The sequence below is a fragment of the Salmo trutta genome, chromosome 3 (assembly GCF_901001165.1).
Source record: "Salmo trutta chromosome 3, fSalTru1.1, whole genome shotgun sequence".
NCBI classification, from domain to species: Eukaryota; Metazoa; Chordata; class Actinopteri; order Salmoniformes; family Salmonidae; genus Salmo; species Salmo trutta.
This window is the reverse complement of record NC_042959.1, coordinates 63,693,398-63,717,165: the sequence shown is the minus strand read 5'-3', so window position 1 is coordinate 63,717,165 and position 23,768 is coordinate 63,693,398. Positions and strand designations below refer to the sequence as shown.

Below are 23,768 nucleotides of genomic sequence, written 5' to 3'. Positions count from 1 at the left end.
TGTAAATACAAAAATAAAGATCTCTCGGATTGAAAATGGGTGTGAAAAACAAACGGTAATCTGCCTTGTCTTCTATCAATATTATGTATAGATAAGCACAGTTGAAGAATTTAAATTCTAGAAATCTGAGTCTAATTTTTTTTATTAAAATAAATTTCAATTATGATTATATTTTTTATTTTATTTATTTTTTATTATTTTTATTTATTTTTTTAAAATCGGCAATATACCACTTTCTTACCAAAAAGGCACAAAAACTATGTAAAGACAAAGTAGCAAGAAAAAAAGCTAACTTCCTCATGGCCTTCAACTCATACAACTAAATTCACCCATTCAACCCACACTTCAAAACATTTAAACTCGGGGCCAGAAAAAAAACAGGGCAGAAAAAAGGACAAAAATAAGTCATACTGGTGATCAACAATTGGGAGAGGAATCATTAGGAATTATCTTCAGTGTTCTTCAATTCAAGGGATCAGCAGGGACTCAATTCTGAAGTAGTAGAAACACATTGAACAGTGCCCAACTCACCAATAATTTCACAGCTAATCTCACCATGTACCGGGCCGTCATTGTACTGGCAGCTCCCCACTGGCGTGTTTCATATAGTGCAGGTGCAACGCTGACTCTTGATCAAACCCTTCACCACATTCAAAACACTCCCATTCTTTAGGTCTTTTCTGTTGCACTGCCACATGTGCTTCCAATGCGGTCTCTTCTTTCCCCTCTTGCTGCTCCTCCTCCACTCCCGATCCAGAGGAATCAGAGTCGTCAGAGGAATCAGATCCAGAAGAGTCTGATGAATCTGATTTTGACGATCCCGACCCCTCAGCGCCAGAATCTTCAGAACTAGACTCAGACCCCGACTCTTCTGATCCAGATTCCTCCTCACCCACCTCAATATCCTCTTCTTCCTCCTCCGCTTGATGTTCCTGAAGCATATCTATCACCTCCGCCTCCTCTGTGCTACCCATCCCTGTGAACACCAGCCTCTTCATCTCAGTCACCCTTCTCCTCCCAGCAAACAGGTGGTTCCTGGGTCCCAGTGGCGTCTTGCTGGCCCCGACGTAGACCCCTACGTGCTTCTTCCGATGCGTGATGAGGTTGCCCAGCTGGGAGAAGTTCTTCTTGCAGAGCGTGCATTTGTAGGGCTTGGCGCCGGTGTGAGTATTGTAGTGGTAGCGGAGCTCAGCGGGCACGCGGAAAGACTTTTCACAGAGGTCACACTTGTGGTGCCTCAGGTTGTGGCCCTGTAGGTGTTTGTCCAGAGAGAGCTCATCCCTAAAGCCCTTAGCACAGGCCAGGCACCAGAAGGGCTTCTGCTTGTGCAGGTCCATGTGGATCAAATACGTCTGCAGGGAATTGAAGTTTTTTACACACTGATCGCACTTCAGAGTGGAGGGTTCCATTGGCACGGGAGGCCTGTGCACTTTCAAGTGAGTCACCAGAAGGGATGGGCGAGCAAAGACCTTCCCACAGTCCGGGCACTTGTTCTCTGTGGGTTGTTTTTTTTCTTCTTTTTCATGCGTCTTCTGGTGATTTCTAAACGACTCGAGGTAGGAGTAGACCTTCCCACAGATGGAGCATGCGTAGACCCTGTGGGAGCTGCTGAAGACTGGCTTCTCCTCCTCAGACAGCATGGCGACGCGTGGACGAACTGTGACGATCTCGGATGGTCTGACCTGCCAGGAACTGTCGAAGAACTCTTCATCGTATTCTTCATCACCTTCCACATCTACGTCACTGTTCTCTTCGTAATCATCACAGTCGTCATCATTTTTCTGCTTTTTCTCAGGTGCTGCCGACTCCACATTGCCATTGCTCCCGTTCATCTCCAGAAATCTCTTAATGCCCTGCCTTCGTTCCTCCTCCTCCGCCATCGCCTCCTCCAGGACATGCTTGCGCAGGTGAGTCTTGAAGGCCTCCCAGCGAGTGAACTGCTGTCCACAGTCCTGACACCTCATGCTGGCTAGTTTCACTGTGGAGGAGAGAAAGGGAGCATAAATTAGGACAATATAGTACCATGACATGCCTGTAATTTTGCTAAACTTTGCACAATTTATTTGAACTTGTTTAAATCCTTTTGTGAAGATTGGCAATTCAATCTAACTATCAGCAGCATCGCCATGGAATTTAGGATGAAGGGGCATATTTTTCACAACCAAGATGTTTACACCTATTGACACATTTTTAGCATAGGCACAGCACAACCATATCGTGTTTTAAAAAGGTGCAACATGCAGAAATCGCTCTGCCATTTCCTGGTTGATAAAATTCTAATAGTTTGCCTAATTTCAGTGTGTGGCAAAATAAGCAATGTATAGTGTAGAGAATCATTGTAACATCTAAACCACTGTGAAATACCTTTTCAAGAACCAGAAATATTGTATTTTCAGCTGTTTGAAATACAAAGCCGAAAGTAAAAGACGCAAAAACAAAGCTTAAGAACGGGAAGCATAGAAATAGCACACAGAACAGATCTACCGCCTCTTCGACTTGCTTTCAATGAGAATGACAGCTCTTTAACTCACATTTCAATGTGATTTCGGTCAGGTCTCCCAAAAAGGTACATATTGCAATTTTAAGTGCACCAGAAAACTCAAACTTACAGGTATGTAGTTGTTCTCTCCACTGCTAGGATCAATACGCTCAATCACACTCCTTTTCACCACAAAATATTCAATATTTAGGCTCATTAATAACTAACATGATTGGATACATACTTAATTAGAATACACTGCAAGACTGATCACATAATACAAACACACACCACTTACACCCCCAACATATAGAGTGAGCTACAAAAATATTGGGAGTGTGACGCGTTGTTTTGGCTCTCTACTCCAGCACTTTGGACTTGAAATGATACACTACATATAACAACATTTTTTGTAGACACCTTTTCAAATGAGTGGATTTGGCTATTTCAGCCACACCCATTGCTGAAAGGTGTATACAATTCAGCACACAGCCATGCAATCTCCATAGAGTAGACAAACATCGGCAGTAGAATGGCCTTACAGAAGAGCTCAGTGACTTTTAACGTGGCACCGTCAAAGGATGCCATCTTTCCAACAAGTCAGTTCGTCAGATTTCTGCCCTGGTCAACTAAGTGCTGTTATTGTGAAGTGGAAACATCTATGAGCCACAACGGCTCAGCTGCGAAGTGGTAGGCCACACAAAATCACAGAATGGGACCGCTGAAGTGTGTAAAAATCGTCTGTCGTCGGTTGTAAAACTCACTACAGAGTTCCAAACTGTCTCTAAAAGCAACGTCAGCACAAGAACTGTTCGCCGGGAGCTTCATGAAATGGGTTTCCATGGCCGAGCAGCCGCACACAAGCCAAAGATCACCATACGCAATGCCAAGCGTCGGCTGGAGTGGTGTAAAGCTTGCCTCCAATGGACTCTGGAGCAGTGGAAACGCGTTCTCTGGAGTGATGAATTACGCTTCACCATCTGGCAGTCCGACAGACGAATCTGGGTTTGGTGGATGCCAGGAGATTGCTACGTGCCCCACGTAAAGTTTGGTGGAGGAGGAATAATGGTTCGGGCTAGGCACCTTGGTTCCAGTGAAGGGAAATCAACGCTACAGCACACAATGACATTCTAGATGATTCTGTGCTTCCAACTTTGTGGCAACAGTTTGAGGAAGGCCCTTTCCTGTTTCAGCATGACAATTCCCCTGTGCACAAAGCGAGGTCTACACATAAATAGTTTGTTGAGATCGGTGTGGAAGAACTTGACTGGCCTACACAGAGCCTTGACCTCAACCCCATCGAACACCTTTGGGATGAATTGGAACGTGGACTGCAAGCCAGGTTTAATCGCCCAAAATCAGTGCCTGACCTCACTAATGCTCGTGGCTGAATGGAAGCATGTCGCAACATCTAGTGAAAATCCTTCCCAGAAGAGTGGAGGCTGTTATAGCAGCAAATGAGGGGAGGGGGGGACCAACCCCATATTAATACCCATGATTTTGGAATGAGGTGTTCTACGAGCAGGTTTCCACAAGCATTTCGCTACACCGGCAATAACATCTGCTAAATATATGTGTATGTGACCAATAAAATTTGATGTAGTGTGCAATGCCTGAGGTTAAAGTGCAGACTGCTTTAATTTGGGGGTATTTCCATCCATATCGGGTGAACCGCTTAGAAATTACAGCACTTTTTGTACATGGTACTCTAAAATGGGGGGACCAAAGGTATGGGGACACATACAGTACCAGTCAAAAGTTTGGACACACCTACTCATTCAAGGGTTTTTCTTTGCTATTATTCTACAAAATAGTAAATATAAAAACCTTAAAACTATGAAATAACATATGGAATCATGTAGAACCCACAAAAGTGTTAAACAAATCAAAATGTTTTATATTTTATATTCTTCAAAGTAGCCACCCTTTGCCTTGACAGCTTTGTACACTCTTGGCATTCCCTCAACCAGCTTCATGAGGTAGTTAACCTGGAATGCATTTCAATTAACAGGTGTGCCTTGTTAAAAGTTAATTTGTGGAATTTCGTTAATTCTTTAATGCGTTTGAGCCAATCAGTTGTGTTGTGACAAGGTAGGGGTGGTATACAGAAGATAGCCCTGTTTGGTAAAAGACCAAGTCCATATTATGGCAAGAACAGCTCAAATAAGCAAAGAGAAACGACAGTCCATCATTACTTTAACACATGAAGGTCAGTCAATCTGGAAAATGTAAAGTACTTTGAAAGTTTCTTCAAGTGCAGTTGCAAAAACCATCAAGCGCAATGATGAAACTGGCTCTCATGAGGACCGCCACAGGAAAGGAAGACCCAGAGTTACTTTTAATGTACTTATCCTCTGCAGCAGAGTTACCATCCTCAGAAATTGCAGCCCAAATAAATGCTTCACTGAGTTCAAGTAACAGACACATCTCAAAATCAACTGTTCAGAGGAGACTGCGTGACTCAGGCGTTCATGGTCGAATTGCTGCAAGGAACAAGAACTTAAGGACACCAATAAGAATTAGAGACTTGCTTGGGTGAAGAAACACAAGCAATGGACATTGGACTGGTGGAAATCTGTGGTCTTTGGTCTGATTAGTCCCAATTTGAGATTTTTGGTTCCAACAGCCGTGTCTTTGTGAGACGCAGAGTAGGTGAACGAATGATCTCCGCATGTGTGGTTCCCACCATGAAGCAGGTGTGATGGTGCTTTGCTGGTGACACTGTCAGTGATTTATTTAGAATTCAAGGCACACTTAACCAGCATGGCTACCACAGCATGCTGCAGCAATACGCCATCCCATCTGATTTGCTCTTAGTGGGAATATAATGTCTTTCAACAGGACAATGACCCAACACACCACCAGGCTGGGAAAGGGCTATTTGACCAAGAACGAGAGTGATGAATGCACTAACTCCAAAAAGTTAGTGCATTCGGAAAGTATTCAGACCCCTTTCCCTTTTTCCACTTGTTACATTACAACCTTATTCTAAAATGTATTCAATTAAAAGTCCACACACACAAATACCCCATAATAACAAAGCGAAAACAGGTTTTTAGAAATATTTTTTTTAATAAAAATAAAAAACAGAAATATCTTATTTACATAAGTATTACAGACCCTTTGCTATGAGCCTTGAAATTGAGCTCAGGTGCATCCTGTTTCCATTGATAATCCTTAAGTCCACCTGTGGTAAATTCAATTGATTGGACTTGATTTGGAAAGGCACACACACCTGTCTATATAAGGTCCCACAGTTGACAACGCATGTCAGAGCAAAAAACAGGTAGAGGTCGGAGGAATTTTTGTACAGCTCCAAGAAAAGACTGTTGAGGCACTGATCTAGGGAAGGGTTAAAAAAAAGAAGAAGGGCCTTGGTCAGGGAGGTCACCAAGAACCCGATAGTCACCCTGACAGAGCTCTAGAGTGCCTCTGTAGAGATGGGAGAATCTTCCAGGACAACCATCTCTGCAGGCCTCCACCTTTATGGTAGAGGCGAGATGGAAGCCACGCCTTAGCAAAAAGGCACATGACAGCCCGCTTGGAATTTGCCAAAAGGCACCTAAAGGACTCTCAGACCATGAGAAACAAGATTCTCTGGTCTGATGAAACCAAGATTGAACTTTTTGGCCTGAATGCCAAGCGACACGTCTGGAGGAAACCTGGCACCATCCCTACGGTGAAACATGGTGGTGGCAGCATCATGCTGTGGGGATGTTTTTCAACGGCAGGGACTGAGAGACTAGTCAGGATCAAGGGAAAGATGAACAAAGAAAAATATAGAGATCATTGTTGAAAACCTGCTCCAGATCTCAGACTGGGGAGAAGGTTCACCTGCCAACAGGACAATGACCCTAAGCACACAGCCAAGGCAATGCAGGAGTGGCTTCGGGACAAGTCTCTGAATGATCTTGAGAGGCCCAGCCAGAGCCCGGACTTGAACCCGATCGAACATCTCTGGAGAGACCTAAAAATAGCTGTGCAGCGACGCTCCCCATCCAGCCTAAGAGCTTGAGAGGATCTGCAAAGAAGAATGGGAGAAACTCCCCAAATAGAGGTGTGCCAAGCTTGTAGTCATACCCAAGAAGCCTTGAGGCTGTAATCTCTGCCAAAAGGTGCTTCAACAAAGTACTGAGTAAAGGGTCTGAATACTTATGTAAATGTAATTTCTGTTTTTTTATTTTTAATAAATTAGCATTATTATTATGGGGTATTGTGTGTAGATTAATGAGGGAAAAAACGATTTAATCCATTTTAGAATAAGGCTGTAACGTAACAAAATGTGGAAAAAGGGGTCTGAATATTTTCAGAATGCACAAAACATACTGCAGCTTTAACATCTATAATGTAGTGATATGTTTCTCAACCATTTCCAATCAACGGTAAACATGATGCTTCCTGACTGAAAACCCACTAGAATCTATTGAGTTAAGCTTAAAAAGGTCCATTAACACCAGTAACTCAGTCAACACAATGAACCACACAGGAAATTTAACTACAGTTTTAACCATTTACTAAAACTCTTCATGTCTGCATTAATAAGACACCAGTAGTAGTTTAAAGGTACAAGGAAAAGGTTACATTGAAATTAGTTATCATAAAGGCAATGACTTCAAAAGATTAGCAATAGTCTAAAAACTTTAAGGTTTCATTTAACCCAACAAGGTACACAACTCCATGAACAAATGCTATATCCGTTTGTTAAATCAAAGTCATTACAATAGATACATTTTTACACAACACAGGAAAGTAAAATAAAAGTAACAATCAACTGTATTTGGGAACTTTGGTAGTGAAATCCAGGAAAACATTCAATTTTGTAATTATTAATGATACAATGTTAGTGTGGTAATATTTTGCAAAAGAAAACAGACAAAAATAGGTACTAATAATACTATAAACATCCATCTTATATAGACATGTTAAAGCCAGAACTTAATTAATTTCTCAAAATAAAGTCAAGTGCATGTTACTGAAAGTGGGTGACTCGCGTTCTCCCCTTACATACACTAAGTCAAGCAAAACAAACTTAAATTAGTGCCTACCTTGACAGACAAATCGCTGTACTTGACAGGATGTAATAATTTCTCGGCATGGAGAAACATAGCACCATTTTCTAAATGAAACTGCAGTTAGCAAACTTTCTCTATAACTACACAATTCTACACCAAGAGGACACATTTCAAATCAGGGGAACTGATAAAAGGAGTTTTCTTTAGACATTTTTACATTTATGTACAGGTCCAGTGTGAAATAAAGTCTGAGAAAGATAAAATAATGGTGTCAAGAGCTAAAAGAAGCACTTAGTGGATATATTTCTAATATTGTTAACAGCATTCTATAGATATAATTAGAATAGTCAAATTAGAATAGTCAAATTTAGCAAGTCTCTTGACACTTAGTCCTTGAAAAATACCCTGGAGAAAAATGTCCACCTTGGAAATGTAAGTTTAGTAGAAAGAGGTGCATAAGTGCATGAAAAAGTAAAATTCCACCTCTATCTCCTGACTTGTATTAGTTGTTAATCTAATATGCTCCACGAGCATGTTCAATGTAGTGCTGGTGCAACTCCAACTCACGACTGAAACGCATTCCACATTCAATGCAAGTAAGGCCATCGGTGTCTCTAGAGGAGACAGCAGTGTAGGGATCTCTCTGCCCTTTGTCATCACCCATACATTCCTGGTGATGGTCAATGAGGTCCCGAATCTCACTGAAGGTCCGGGGACAAAGGGAGCAACGGTAGGAGCCATCGCTGTCGTGTTGAGCCTCGTGTTTATGCAGAGCACCTGGAGATAGAAACGCTTTTCCACAGTGCTGGCACTTGTGACTATTCTGTGGCCGGGAGGGGGGCTTGAGGGATGACTTCGCCTTCAAATCAGGCAGAGGGACATTGAGTTTAGCGGGCCCTGTGCTTACAGAAGCACTGAGTCTGTAACGAAGCTCTGTTGGTAGTCGCCGGCGGACCTCGTCATGCCAGGCCAGGTGCTGTTGCAACTGAGTCTCAGTCCAATATCCACGGCAGCACAGGGCGCAAGAGTGAGGTCGGCTCTTTGCCAAGTCCTTGTGGGCTCTTAGTTGCTCTTCAGTTGGGAAAGCTTTTCCACACTTGTCACACTTGAAGAGGCATTTGATTGTCTGCTCATAGAGGCGGGTTGGTGGTGAGGGTTCCTCTTCCACTCCTGGATTAACTTCCTGCTTGAGCACTCCACAGACCTTCTTGTGATTATAGAGTGCCCCAGAAGAACTGTATCTCTTCCCACAGTCAACGCAAGGGATGGATTTGAAACCCGGTCGACTTTTCTTCCTTCTGCCTACAGCATTCTTACTCTTTGTAACAAAGTGTTCGGTTTTGAGAACAGTGCCTTTGTTTTCTGTAACTAAGTCCTTACTCTCATTAACCAGTTCATTTTCCTTGGTAGCCAAGGTGTTAATGGCAACAGAGGCCCTGCTGTCAGCCAAAGTGCCCTTGCTCTTAACCTTCTTGCCCTGGGAGTGGGCCTGCCATTTGTGGGCACGCAAGCCTCGAACCTTCAAGAAGCTCATATCACAATGAGGACACTGGTGAAGATTTAATTTAAGCTTTGGCTTCTTTAATGGAATGGCTTCAGACTTGCTGTGTGATGTGGCAGGCTGCTCCGGGACCTCTTCAATGGACATGGTCATGGACTGGTCCCCATGAAGCTCTGCAGACTCAATGGGTTTGTTATGCTCACTTTCATAGTGAGCTGCTAAAAGTGAGCCCTTGATGAAAGTTTTGTTACATTCTGGACATGCAAATTCAGCGTGTGAGGGTTTGCGGTTGCCTTCCATGCTGGTGTCAGCTGCAGGCTCTGGTTCGGCTTTGGTCTGACATGGCGGATAATACAACTGGTGTCGGCGAAGAACACACAGGTAAAAGAAGCCCTTACCACACTTGTTGCACTGAAAAGGTCCCTCATCCACTGACTTGTGCCCAACAGAATTTGTATTGTCATCTTTTATCAGTGAACCAGCAAACTTCTTATCTGTGTGCCATCGTCTGTGAGTGCCAAGGGCTGCATTGGAGACAAAACGTCTTCCGCATTCTGGACAACAGAATTGGCCTTTAGTTGTTTGCTCTACCTTTATGGGTTGCTTGGGTTCTTCAGGGATTGCGCCCACTTTACATTTCAGCTTTGGTTTTACTTTAGACTTGTGACCCAGAACATGAATCCTTTTATGGAAATTCAGTGCTCCTACAACGGCAAAGCTTCTCTCACACTCTTTACATTTGTATTTCAAATCAGTTGTGTTGATTGTGGCAGCTTTCAAGGTTTGGGACTCATTGGTCTCCTTTTGTTCCCCACGTTCCTTCTCAGTAACAGATTTAGTAATTTTATCAGTGCCTGAGTTGTTTGACCGAGTTGTTTTCACAAGGTCTTTGACAATGCACTTTGTCACCTTCTCTAAACCTCCTTTCACTTTGGCATCCAAGCCTCCAATTGCCCTCGGCTTGCCACATTCTTTTCGATGATACTGCAATGACAGTAAATTATTGAAAAGAGAAGAGCAGGAGGGACATTTGAGCTTCTTCGCCTTAGGAACTGTGTCATGTTGGGCAACATCCTCCTTGTAGCTTTTACTGACAGTCTTTATCTTGCCACACTGTTTTCTGTGAGTGTGCAAGGAGGATTTGTTGCTGAAATGGGAAAGGCACGTTGAACACTTCAGCCCCTCTAGCTCAAGAGCAGATTTAGGCGATGAGGCAGAGTAGTCGGTCTCATAACCATGGCTCTTCATGTGGAATTTAAGTGCCTTGGCTCGTGAAAACAGTTTTCCACAATCAGGGCAGCTGTATGCATTCTTCTTCACTTGTTCTACCTGATGTTGAAAAGACTTGATAGGAGGCGGGAGGACTTGAGCATTATGTACAACCTGGTGCCTGAGGAGGCTTGAGAACATGCGAAAAGACTTGCTACAAAGTTCACATCTATGATTCCCATTCTCGTGCTTCCTCATATGAGATTTCATAATGCCTTGGTGACCAAATTTCTTTCCGCATACAGGGCAGGCAACTTTACCACGAACATGTGGAGGGCCATTGACAGAATGTGAAGACACTGTTGGCTCATTCTTCTCCTTCAAATGTGCACACTGAGCTTGATTCTGCTTGTGGTGAGCGTAAGCACCCAATGACCAGAAGCCCTTCCCACATCGCTCACAATAATAAACCTTTGGGCCTAATAAAGTCTTCTTTGGATTAAACACTTCACTTTTAGTGTCTGATACTTCATCTTGGGTGGGGGTTTGAGCGTGGCAGCTTTTGCGGTGGTTGTACAAACCACTGGCATTAGAGTAAGTCTTCTCACAATCTGGACATGGATGAGCTTTGCTTTTTGGATGCTGTCGCTGATGAGAGTGTAGGGCAGACATGCGTGAGAAACACTTTCCACACACCTCACATTTGAAGCTATTCTTCTGTAGTCCGGCAAGCTGGTACATTACACTCTTGTGGGGTTTTCGGCCATCGTGTTTTCGCATGTGATTGTGGTACGTTTTGCGATGTGTAGTGTCAAACCCACAAACATCGCACTTGAAAATATCATTTTCAGGATTCCATAGTTTTTTGCCATCTACTCTGTGCCACAGTTTGTGAGAGCGCAAAGATGCAACACTGGTAAACCAGCGGTAACACTCAGGACAATTAAATCTTTTAGGTGGGTCTGGTCCCTGAACCTTCTCCGTTTGAGCTCCTTCACATGCAAATGGCGGAAAGTCAATTTGTACAATTTTCAGATCAATCTCTGGTTTTGACTTAAGTGTACTAGAGATGTACTCCGTTGGACACAACACAGCATCCATCTCCTCTTTTCCATCCTGGTCTGATTCACACAGTAATTCAAGATCAGGGTTGAGTTCTTGTAGTGACTCTTCTTCATCCCTTACAGAGCCATCTGACGCACTGATACTGATCACCTCTACATTGACATCATCAGTTCCATCAGCCTCTGCATCTCCATCAGTTTCACAGAAACAGGGGTCTCTCTCGGTCACAAGGGTCTGAGAGGTGTCCTGTGGGTAGACAACAGCCCCTAAAGCAAATGTTTCAGTTTCTGTCTTGTTATCCAGTAATAGCTTATGTTGAGGTAGTGGGGATGTTTGTGTCTGGGATTCTTTCTCAGTCTGTCCAAAAACATCGTTGTGGCAAAGCCGATGGGACTGGAGAGCCGAGGCCCTGGAAAACCGGAGCCCACACTCCTGACACTCAAACGCTTTCTTCTGGAGCTGGCAAACCTGATGAAGGAAAGACTTTGCTGGAGTCTCTTCAGTATGAACCAAACGCTGGTGCTTGTAGTAGAATGTGAGCGTTGTGAAGACCTTGCCACACTCCTCACATGGAAACCTTTTGCCACCACTACCACCTCGTTTCATATGATAGCGTTGATGGCAGAGCATGCCGGCGTAAGAACTGAAGGTCTTCTCACACTCACTGCAGTCAAATTTTTTGGGTTTTCTCTTAAGCTTTTCAGGAGAACATTTTTCATTGTGGCTAAATCGTTGGTGTGTTTTCAGGCCAGACTGGGCACGAAATGTTTTGCCACATGAACACCCAAACAGATTTTCCTGTGACCCATCTATCTGTTCAGAAGCTTTGTGGCTGTCCTCTGTTGCAATGGCAGGCTCCTCTGCGGGCGGTTGCTTCTCTGCACCCCTTTTGCGGGACTTTGGGATTAGTTTGACCTCATGACAACGGCGGTGAGCATCAAGAGCTGATGAACGGGAGTAACAGCGACCACAAGTTTGACACTCAAAGGACTTCTTTTTCAGGTGTGCCAGCTCATGGAAAACTGATTTGGAAGCTTGCTTGTGTGAGCGTGTATGACTGATGAAAGAGCCCATCGAAGTATAGGATCTACCACAGTCTTCACATTCATAGACATACTGCTTAGCCACTCCCAAGCTCTGATCATGAGTTGACTGGGGCCCAGCTGTTGACTGGGCCACAGGAGTTGACTGCTTGAGGGCTTCATTACGGTGTTTGACCTGGTGTGAGTAAAAACCCCTTGAGTCTGCAAATTTGCGCCCACAAAGAGCGCAACATAGTGTCCGTTGGCCCCCACTTTCTGAAACAAGCAAGCCATCCAACTGTGAGTCAGAGTCCAGGCAGACTATTGGGCCATCATGGGTGTGCTCATGTTGATGCTCCTGGTAGGCCACCTCCTCCCCAAAGGCTTCTCCACAATCCAGACAGCGGAAAAGCCCATCCCCTAAAAATAGAAAGGGGAAAATGGGAGGTCAGGGCGACTCCTGTTGCCAAAGAAAAGAGAAAAGAAAACCAAACAACAACACAAACGAATATTTGTCAGATAATGACTATGTGCCTCCATGTACAATTACCGTATAATCATGTAACAAATAATTATGGATGAAGACAGTCATGAAAATTAAAATAACCGTTATAACCATCATTTTTTGTGTGGAAAGAACAGCTGACTGAAGACAGGACAGCTGGCATTTAGTCCATTTCTGCAGTAACATGGACTAGTCACAACATAATGAAACTTTGTTGCTCCTTGCTGAATAAGCAAGGTGTTGTAGTAATCAAGTCTTGGGTTGCCTAGGCAACGCCCCCCCCCCTCCCTGCAGCACCACAGCTCAGGAGTGGAGGAGAGGAGAAAATGTTTGTCTTAAACGGTTACCATCATCCAAAATTCCATTACTGTCAAAAAGAAACAAGACTTAAGCATATTTTATTACAATGATACATATTACCATCAAGATTAAAATTTTGCAATGGATACAACTTTTGTTTGGATGGACGTATATTTTGACAGAGACATTTTACTTGACAATTATAAACATCTTTGCTAAAGTGCATATCACCCTAACAATGGAGTCAACTCATTGTGGATAATATACTTTTGAAATGTAATTGTTATAAAAAGACATGAATGTGTGAAGCAGCCTAATTTAAAAAGGATTTCAACCTAACTTCTGTATTGGGAAAGTTTGATTTAACCTAAATGTTCATCACGCTTTCAGATCAGTCAAGTGATCCTATTCACTACTGACCTGTGGACAGAGAAAGAATTAGGATCATATGATTTCCCTTGAGGTGAATGGAGCCAAATTTAGGTCTACTCTATTGAGACACAATAAAGTTACCTATATCAAAAATGTCATCATGTTTCAAATAGGAGAATCTCACCCAAATATATTGAATAAAATGATCAAAGATTCACCTATTCAGCTCCTGGGAAAATAAGGTCAGACCTTTTGTTTTGCTTATATGATAACTAGCCTATGACAGAGCCCTTTAAGCCTTATTACTCTTAAACAGTAAACATGTCACCCCCCACGAATGATGCAGCACTTGGGCCAATTAGTGACAATTCAAGCTCAAACAGGACATATGCTTGTTCAAAGTTTGGAATTTCAGTTGATTACTATAGTGCCCCCTTTAGGCCAATCATTTTAATTGTGTAAATGCCAGATCTATGGCAAGATGCATCATACACCCAAGTTAAGACAAAATCGTGTGACTAAAGTAAGTACAAACGCAGACATATCCATAGTCCCCCCTTCCAATTGAAAGGTGGGTAGATGTAGCTCAATATGGCGACCTGAGTATGGGCCAGCGGGTGTGCCGAAAGGAAAGTAGTGGGCGTGTGGAAATGAGTGGGTGTGTCGAAAGCACCCTGCTATACGTTAGACGGTTTTGATTGAGCAGTGTTTATTCCCTTCCATTTCTTACTACAACTACCATACCGTGAGTACTTCTGTTTTGAAGACAGCGGATTAGTATGAGTCTCATTTCACAGTTTCAGTTCTAAAACTGACGACTATCTTTTTTATTAAAAGTACTGATGACGGGTGTACCGTTTCTTCATGCGTTAGCTACCGCAGGCGACAGGACCATGATATCCAGTAGGACGCTTCCTGAGTATCACAGTCCGGTATCAGGTCGGCAGGCATGTCCATACAACACAATTGCACTGGTCGCCGGCTTATCGACTCGTCATGCAGCCCAATCAGCAACGCAAAACGGTCTTGAGTTGCAACACACAGCATCTTCCCTAAATGGGCAGCAGCTACCCAATATTTAATCGTGGGGGGCATCGCCTACGGGTAAGTTCCAAAACATTGCGGAGGTGATCACGCTAGTCCAGGGGCGTAATCATTAGCCAAACGTTCATTTTGCAACTTAAACGAGTTTCTAATGGACAAATTGAGATAGGTCCCCGTTTCGTTCGCTTCAGGAACGTTTTGCAACAGAATAGGCGTAATAAATATGCCCCAGTATTATTTATCACAATATGACAGCCTATTGGATTTCACGTAACATTGAATAAACCGTAAGATCAAAGACTAGAGGTTTAACTATAACAGTACTAATGTCATTCGGATGATCGACTATTTACCCTTGCTAGCTAACAACCCCAAGTAACGTCACCGACTACACGCACAGCTTCTTAGTCACCACTAGTTAGCTACTTTGCTAGCAAAAAATGTGAACAATATAAAATGGGACAATTTGACTTATCTGGTCAATGGCTACCTAACAATAACTGCAACCGTAGCTATAATCATGTTAGAATAGTTCGCTACCCTTAATCAGCTAACTAGCAAACAGCATGTTGTAGCAATAGGTAACGTTATGTTAGCTGTGTTTAGATGATTGTGAAAGGATGGGGTCACTTACCATCGGTACTGTCATCTTTGGCAGACTTGTTGGCGCTGTTTTCGGTCTTCTTGGTTAAATGTTCACTGACATCTTCCGACTCCTGTTCATCTCCGATCGTTACAGCGGAGACATCCTCCATAGCTAACACCCAGCGTGGTGCTTGGTTTGCTGTTACTAGGCCACTGCAACTTGGATCTTCGTTGTTAGTGTTTACCGCGTCTATTACCTATGTTCCCCTGAGTTTTCTCCGAGGGCGGGCTCGTCTAATGCATGCAAAAATAAAACTCCTTTCACGGAGTAAACAATGACATAGGAGGCCTCGAATGCTGTTCGGAGAGCCTCTTACTCATCCCCTCTGAACTGTTGTTGCAGTGGTTCCGTCCTAGGAAATTACGACAAATGACAACTTCCTTGCCATAGATCTGGCGCGAGAACGTCAGCGAATCATGACGCGTTCAAAACAGCTGAGAACTGCGTTCAACAACACAAATGGAAACTCGGAGAAAAACGGTTTTGAACGGTCATCCAACTCGAAATTACAAAACGGGAACTCGGGCCTCTCTCTAGAGCTCCGACTTTCCGACCACTGACGTCATGATTTAACCTCGTTTTTTCCAAGTTCCCATTCGTCTTGAAAGCACCATTAGACCCAGCCGTTAGTTCTCTACATGCAATGTAATGGATATTAACGCTTTTTTGCTGAAAACATCCATTTGGTAGACTGTTTTAATTATTGCAGGACTATGTCATTGTGTTTTATTGAATACAGACGACAATTTTACATTTTTTCCCCAATTATTTTTATTACCTGGTATTTACATATTTAAAACTACTGCTAATGCACAGATGTAGTAAAACGTCAAATATATTACATTATGTTTTGCCAGAAGATAACGACTCTACCATTACGTTGATTTACACTGAGCAGCACTGGGGACTGAACACAAGCATGGTTACATTAAGACGCCGTGGATCCGGCGCAAGATATGTACAATGTGGATTAAGGTAACATTTGGAGTACAGTGGCATATCCCATCCTTGCATAGAGGTACGTTTTCTGACCCATATCTCGCGTCTGCTCCACGGTGTCTTAATATAACCATGATTGCTTTCCGATCCCAGTGCAGCTCAGTGTAAACAAGCGTATCTTCTGGCAACATTGTCATGTTGCTGATACAATTTCACAAACCCAACAGGTAAAGTGAGTTTAGTTATTCATTTTAATACAATACATTCATTTGTATACTAACCCATGCCACACTGTTTGGATAAAATGTGTGCTCCTCCCAATAACCCTAATTTCATAACTCTAGCACCATAACAAGATAAACGTTCACCCAAATGAAGACAGAATAAGAAATGACTCATACAAATGACTCATTATTCAGACCTGACAATTTGAATAACACCCACTACAACATTAAGAGAGAGCAGAAAGAACATGCAGTGTTTTGAAACAATAAAAGGCACAAATATACAGTGCAACACAGGTGAAATCCACTTGTTTGAGGAATACATTTAAATGGTGTAACGAAGACAGAGTGTACACAGAAAGAAAAACTAACAAAGATCCATAAGTTGACATACACACTCAGCGGTCAGTTTAAGGTACACCCACCTAGTACTGCTGACTGTTTTTTACACCATTCTCAGTAAACCCTAGACACTCATCTGTGAAAAACCCAGGTGGCCTGCCATTTCTGGGATACTGTAACCGGTGCGCCTGGCACCAACGATCATACCACGCTCAAAGTCGCTTAGGCCCATTCTAACGTTCAATTGAATAGTAACTGAATGCCTCGATGCCTGCTTTATATAGCAAGCCACGGCCACGTGACTCACTGTCTATAGGTGCAAAATATTTTTGTGAACGGCTGGTGTACCTAATAAACTGGGTAAATCCATGGTATGTTTACAACACAGTAAATATGATGGTACTGGCCAAGAAATCCATTACACAGTCATATTTCTAAGTTCTTTGCAGTTCAAGGCAAAGCTGTGAACTCAGAAAACTGACAACTGTGCTTGATAAAGTTAACAAACTATACACGTTTTGAGAGTATCTAACCCTTTCTTATAGAGTGAGAGATCAACAACATGGACGATGTCCAAAAAGGACACAAAACACAGCTAAATTGCTATAGTTATACAATAAATGTACATTAAAAACATTTGGAAAAACAGAGTAGTAGACACACTCTTTGCCAGTGTCAAATCTCTCCCTGTGCATGCTGCATGTAGTGCATTTGCAAGTCTAACTCCCGGGGTAGAGAGCACCCACAGATCATGCACTGGAGAAGGCGGTCTGGGACATAAGGCAAACGGCCCAGTTTGTGAGGAACAGGCCGTGGGGCTAGCTGAGGTAGCGACAGGGTCTGTGTCATGTGTGGCCTCTCACTCATGACCGCCTGTGGCGTGAAGAAAATGTTTGGGTGTGGAGGCCTTGGTAGAGAGCCGACTGCTACAGAGTGAAGAGGGTGTGAGCCAGGCAAACTAAGAACAGGGAGCGGAGGGAGAGGAGAAAAGAAAGGAGAGGTCTGATTTATGATGATTTGAGTGCCTGTTACCATTGGCTGCTGCTGCGGGCCAGCTGGAGTGGTTTGGAAACCCCACACAGTGGGTCCCACCCCGTGAGTGAAACGTTGTGGGTCATATTGAATGGAGATGGGAACATTCTGGGTGGATGTGGGTACATTGGTCCAGCTGGAGGATAGATGTTTTTGCTGCTGCTGCTCTAACTCCTGGCTAAGGCCTGATTTGTTTGAGGGGGATCCTTTGAAATCCCAGGGACTACCTCCAATCCCATGAGATGGAGAGCTTGAAATTGACATGACAGAGCTGTGGCCCATCTGAGCTGAGGAGGATGTACTGAGTAGAGCTGGAGACCACTGTTTCTGCTGCTCACGCCCACTTCCAGCTTTCTCTGATGAACTAACAGTTGGGGACATTACCAGAGGTGCATTAAAGTCCCAAACTCTAGTGTCCTCTTTTCTAGGAGGTGTGGATGATTCATTAACAGCTTTCTGCATTGGCACTGAGACGCTCGACCATCTTGGTAGCTTAAGCTCTTGGCCCAGCTTGTTTGATGCGCTCTGGGATGGTGGCACTGCTGGAGAGGTCCTCAGCCCACCCCACAAAGCAGCCCCATCCATGTAAATGGGGGACCCAGGGAAGTCAAGCTGAACAGAGCTCATTGTGGGGACTGGTGGTGTAGTGGGTGTGTTACCCCAGCTCATGGGCTTCGGCTGTTGCCGGTGTTGCTCCTGCTCACTCACAGCTAATGGGCTGGGGTTTTGTGGCCCGGCCACTGGGGGTGTTTTGTTACCCAAGGGCATGGTCCCTCCACTTTCTCCTGGAGGAGGGGTTTCTAGGCTCTGAGATGCACTAAGACCAGGCTGTGACGTTGTAGGTGCCTCTGCCCTGCCTGAATTCCTCTGCTGTTGTTGTGGGGGTGGCCGAGGCAGGCCATCTGAGTGCCACTGCTGGGGTTGCTGTGGTGGGGTGGGCCGGGGCTGAGCATCTGGTAACCAGGGCAGCTTTTGCTGGAGCTGGAGCAAGTGTCTGGCAGGCTGCCACTGCTGCTGTGGTACTGGCTGGGGCTGGAGCTGTCCACCTGGTTGCTGCCACTGTAATTGCTGTTGGATCAGCGGAGACTGTAGATGATGCTGAACCTGCTGTTGGCGCAGCTGCGGATGTAGATGTGGCTGTAGCTGTAGCTGTAATTGTACTTGTTGTTGTATCAGTGGAGACTGTGGTACCTGCTGTGGCTGTGTTTGTGGAGATGGCTGCTGTTGGACAGGCGCTGGTTGTCTTTCAGGATCCTGAGATGGTTGAGACTGGTTAGGTAGTGGGACAGGCCTCAGTTCTCCACCTTCCACCCGCCACTGTTGGTGGACTGGTGGAGGCCTTCTCGCAGATGTCTCCCCTGGCTGCTGCATATTCATCTGGGATGAAAACATGGGTGGCTGTGGCTGGGCCGGCCTCCTCTGCCACTCAGGACTCCTTGACATTGGGACTTGATATGGAGGTGTTTGTTGGGGCGTGTCCATACCTGATCGCCCCATTCCACCCGACCTGGGCCAGCCTGATGCCAGCCTGCCTCCACTCCGGCCCCTGCTACCCTTGCCCCTTATCCTCATTGCCATTGGAAAAGAGTAAGGCTGACTCGACCCCTGGCGCTTTCGAGCGTGGATTTTCTGATGCACCAGCAGGCTGCCGAGCCAGGGGAATGTCTTGTGGCACTCCTGACAGCGATGGGGCCTCTCGCCTGTGTGGGTGTTCAGATGGTCCCGCAGCAGGTAGGCCAGCCCAAAGCTCTTTTCACAGAGGTGGCACTTGTGGGGCTTTTCGCCGTTGTGTGACAGCAAATGGCGCTGAAGCTGATTCTCATCGCTGTATCCCTTACGGCACTTTGTGCAGCGGAACGGTTTCTGTGTGTGCAGCCTCTGATGGGTTCTCATGTTCTGCAGGAAAGCAAAGTCCTTGCTGCAGTCTGGGCACTTGTATGGTTTCTCCCCGGTGTGAATGATCATGTGCTGCTGCAGGTAGCTGTTGAATCTGAAGGACTTGTTGCACACCCTGCACTGGTAAGGCTTGTCCTTGGAATGAATACGCATGTGCAGCGTTAACACAGAGCGGTGACGGAACGACTTGCCACAGTCTGGACACTTTAAAGGCTTACTACTCATCTCCTCCCTATGCCACCTCCCTGGAACGTTGGCAGTGTTAGGTGGAGCAGATCTCCCTACTTCAAGTCCATTACCCTGCCTCTCTACACTGACCCGGGCAGACGTGTGAGTTGTCAAGTGGGCCATCATATTAGACTGGTCAGAGTAGGTGGCAGGACAGTGGGGACAGGTGTAACAGTTTGTTTCCCAGTCTTTACACGCCCCGTTCTCCATCCTCTCATGCTCTGCTTCATGGATCAGCATGTGAGCCCTCAGGTCAGCTGGTGAAGGAAAGTTCTGAGGACAGAGGGGACAGTTGAATATACGTTTTGGCTCCACCCCGTGGTTTGTGTTCTCCTTGTCTAGTCCCCCGACTGTCTCGTGGCATGACACGTGAGCCTGCAGACTGCCCTGGTCGGGGAAAGTGAGGGGGCAAATAGAGCAGGCATGAGGGTGCCGTCTATGCTGGCGGCAGTGCGCCTTCATGTTCTGGGCTAAGGCAAACGTTTTGCCACAGTCTGGGCAGCGGAAGGGTTTCTGGCCTGTGTGAAGGTATTGGTGCTGTTGCAGGAGGCTGGAATACTTGAAGTGCTTCCCACAGATGTTGCACTGGTGGGGGCCTTGTGTGTCCTCTGTGTGCTTACGACGGTGGTCCTCCATGACAGAGCGGTGCCTGAACACCATGCCACACTCGGGGCACGCGTAGGGCTTGAGGGAGGCATGGGAGCCCTGGTGGTCACGCAGGGAAAATATGTCAGAGAAGCTCTTGTGGCACTCCTGGCAGCGGAAGTGGTGGGTGCTCAGGGAGTGGGTCTGCATGTGGCTGGTAATGGAGATCTTCATGCGGAACTCTTTGCGGCACAGGGGGCAGCGGTACGCCTTATCCGGGGCACAGTTGCAGGTGTGGAGCCTAAGTTTGCTCAGTGATGGGAAAGTCTCTTCACAGTGGTCACACTGGAAGCCTGGCCTCTCCTCCTTGTGGATTCCCTGTGGGCTCCTTCTCCTCTTCCGCTCCACAGGCTGTTCAACCTTCTGTTGGTGCTCACTGCGGTGCTTGATGAGGCTGCTGCGGTGATGGAAGGTAAGGCCACACTCCTTACAGGTGAGTGAGGCCAGTTCATCCTGGTGAGCGTGGAAGTGACGATGGAGGTTGAATGTCTCCCGACGGGTGAACCTCTTCCCACAGTCTTTGCACTCCAAACTACATTTCCTCCGTTTAACTGTTTGGTCCTCTTCTCCTCCTTCCTCCTCCTCCTCCTCTTCTTCCTCCTCCTCTCCTCCATTACAATCTTGTTCTTCACCTGTGTCTGTTGGTACATCCATCTCCTCGTCAGAACGTGATTTTTCTTTTTCCACATCCTCTGCATCTGAGATATCTTCAGTAATCTTAGCCTGCTGCACCCCAGTCATCCCCATATCACCATTGCGAACTGTAAATACAAAAGAAATACAACATTGCCATTGTGAAGCGTTCATGAGTAAGCATGAATACAAACGTTTTGAGACTAAATATGAAAACAGGCCTACTACAAAAATCAATCTCCACACAAATATTATGAATAAAGGAATTTGACGTCGAAGGCTAAGGTCAGTGTACTATTTTGAGTCGACTGTATGATCAATATCCTATTGGATAAACGGTTGGCCAATAACAAAGCTAGCTCACTAAGCGCATGAGACAACTAGCTAGCATCTTGGCAATTAAAGTGAGCATGAGCACATTTACAGTCAATGCTGCATCCTGCATGTTTCCAGGGATACCACGTACATTTCAGTCTGTTTTTGCACACGACTGTTTTCCAAAATAGATAGACGAAACTTAGATAGCTAATATTGATAAGGCAGGCTATTCGAAGAAAGAAACAGTCAACGCTAGCTAGCAAACATAAACTTACCGTCGTTTCCATTCTCTTTTGCATCCGTGCCGTCTTCCTCGTCCTCCGTCTCAGACCAATCGAAATGCCGCTGCTTGTTGAAGGAAACATCGGTGTTGTGGGTCTTTTCTTCAGACGATGTTAAATCTACCAACTCATTACATATCTCTGATCTATCATTAGCTCGAAGCGCAATGCTACTTTCAATCTGGCTAGCAAGCCCATCGGTAACAATACTAGATTCTCTATTTTCATTGGAGTCCTTGGGAATTCTGTCTATTTCAACAGCAAAAGTGTTATCGGGGTCTGTCGATGTATAGTCAGATGATTCGCATTTCTGTGCTACACCCCCCGGGTCCCCCAGCTCATCGTTGGGGTCGCCCTGGCGTCTCTCTGACGAATTCACAGCAGCCATGTTTTACCCATGCAGCACTCTTCCAAAGATGGTTCTCTATGACCCCTCTTCCTCAACGTGAAGGCAGAAGGCGAAACGAATTGTATATTATGTTACTGGCCGCTAGAGTGTGATGGTGTGAAGTGAAAGGTCTTCGCCTGCCCTGCATTCTGCAGGTGGTGTTATGTTTATCCACTTCAGATTGTCATGAGTATTGAAACGAAAGCTTTACATTTATCCATGAGCATTCACTCACATCAGTCACCAGATTGCACCATCAGCACTTGTCCGAATAAAGAGCTATTAAAGAGCTGTGATGAGATATAGTTCAGGGTTGCCTTTATTAATCTTTAGTCAATACATGTCTCAGAACAGAGTCAGACCCTTCAACTATATTTAGGTATATAAATTGTGCAAAATGGTACACAAATGCTTAATTTGTTTACAGATCCCTTGCATTTTGTCTACACATCAGACACTGCATGCAAGATAACACATACATCATAGTTGTAGATAATGCTTAATAGATTGATAACATCAAGAGAAACAAATAATGAAAATCTGAAGCAAAATACATACTGATGCAGATTTTCATTTAAGAGCTATGCAGGGAAACATTTCCATATCTTAAACATTGTAGCCCAATTATAATGATTTATCATCACATGTTAAATACACATTGTATAATAGTTTTTTCTAAGATTTGCATGTGTATGTCCAGCCTGTCACACAATGCATGTTTAATATGTATCATAAAACTGGAAGAGCATTGGTATGTTACATTTCAATGGTCATTTACTAATATGCTCTAATGATAGATTGCTGCAGACTCCAAAGTGCTTTCTGTCAATGTAATGCTGATTGTCTATCTACAAGATTTGGACAAAACAGAAATCGCTGACATTTCTTGGTTCTATTGCAGCAACTTCCAACCAATACATTATGCTAATATGTGGACGAGTGCTGAACCTTCAATTAGCCAACTGTGTTTAGTTTGAATAATATATACAGTGCATTCGGAAAGTATTCAGACCCCTTGACTTTTTGCATATTTTTGTTACGTTACAGCCTTATTCTAAAATGTATTAAATTGTTTTTTTTTTCTTCCATCAATCTACACACAATACCCCATAATGACAAAGCAAAAAAAGTTTTTTTAGAAATGTTTGCAAAAGTATTAAAACTAAAATACAGAAATACACTTACATAAGTATTCAGACCCTTTACTCAATACAGAGCACACCCTACTTACTTTGTTGAAATACCATTGGTCGCGGTTACAGCCTCGAGTATTTTTGGGTATGACTCTAAAAGCTTGGCACACCTAGATTTAGGGAGCTTCTCCCATTGGATGGGCAGCGTCGCTGCACAGCTATTTTCAGGTCTCTCCAGAGATGTTCAATCAGGTTCAAGTGCGGGCTCTGGCTGAGCCACTCAAGGACATTCAGAGACTTGTCCCGAAGCCACTCCTGCATTGTTTTGGCTGAGTGCTTAGGGTTATTGTCCCTTTGGAAGGTGAACCTTTGCCCCAGTCTGTCCTGAGCGCTCTGGAGCAGGTTTTCATCAAGGATCTCTCTGTACTTTGATCTGTTCATCTTTCCCTCGATCCTGACTACTCTCCCAGTCCCTGCAGCTGAAAAACATCCCCACAGCATGATGCAGCCACCACCATGCTTCACCGTAGGGATGGTACCAGGTTTCCTCCAGA

At 44.6% G+C, this 23,768-nt stretch overlaps 2 protein-coding genes across 3 annotated transcripts; both read right to left on the bottom strand.

The window, feature by feature from the left end:
• Window positions 1–207: 207 nt before the first annotated feature.
• On the bottom strand, window positions 208–15,671 carry LOC115183031 (zinc finger protein 208). 2 transcript variants are annotated; one of them, XM_029744396.1, is made up of 2 exons: window positions 15,144–15,671; window positions 208–1,978 (listed from the first exon to the last, which is right to left on the bottom strand). In XM_029744396.1, exons 1-2 carry the CDS (start codon window positions 15,262–15,264, stop codon window positions 570–572), a joined length of 1,530 nt encoding a protein of 509 aa, XP_029600256.1. In that variant the 5' UTR covers window positions 15,265–15,671; the 3' UTR covers window positions 208–569. The 2 variants fall into 2 exon arrangements, with proteins under 2 accessions (XP_029600256.1, XP_029600255.1); XM_029744395.1 differs by lacking the exon at window positions 208–1,978 and adding an exon at window positions 6,976–12,708 and having other exon boundaries at window positions 15,144–15,666.
• Window positions 15,672–15,906: 235 nt separating this feature from the next.
• LOC115183015 (zinc finger protein 628) lies at window positions 15,907–22,114 on the bottom strand. Its single transcript, XM_029744394.1, has 2 exons — window positions 21,688–22,114; window positions 15,907–21,222 (listed from the first exon to the last, which is right to left on the bottom strand). The coding sequence occupies exons 1-2, from the start codon at window positions 22,079–22,081 to the stop codon at window positions 17,336–17,338; spliced, it is 4,281 nt and encodes a 1,426-aa protein (XP_029600254.1). The 5' UTR covers window positions 22,082–22,114; the 3' UTR covers window positions 15,907–17,335.
• Window positions 22,115–23,768: the final 1,654 nt, after the last annotated feature.

What these genes read in the sequence shown, in the direction of transcription:
- LOC115183015 (XM_029744394.1), bottom strand. Translation starts at nt 22,081, where the DNA reads ATGGCTGCTGTGAATTCGTCAGAGAGACGCCAGGGCGACCCCAACGAT. An exon ending in AAAAGAGAATGGAAACGACG is followed by an intron (nt 21,223 to 21,687) that starts GTAAGTTTATGT and finishes TTGTATTTACAG; the next exon opens with TTCGCAATGGTGATATGGGG.
- LOC115183031 (XM_029744395.1), bottom strand. Translation starts at nt 15,264, where the DNA reads ATGGAGGATGTCTCCGCTGTAACGATCGGAGATGAACAGGAGTCGGAA. An exon ending in CAAAGATGACAGTACCGATG is followed by an intron (nt 12,709 to 15,143) that starts GTAAGTGACCCC and finishes TTCTATTTTTAG; the next exon opens with GGGATGGGCTTTTCCGCTGT.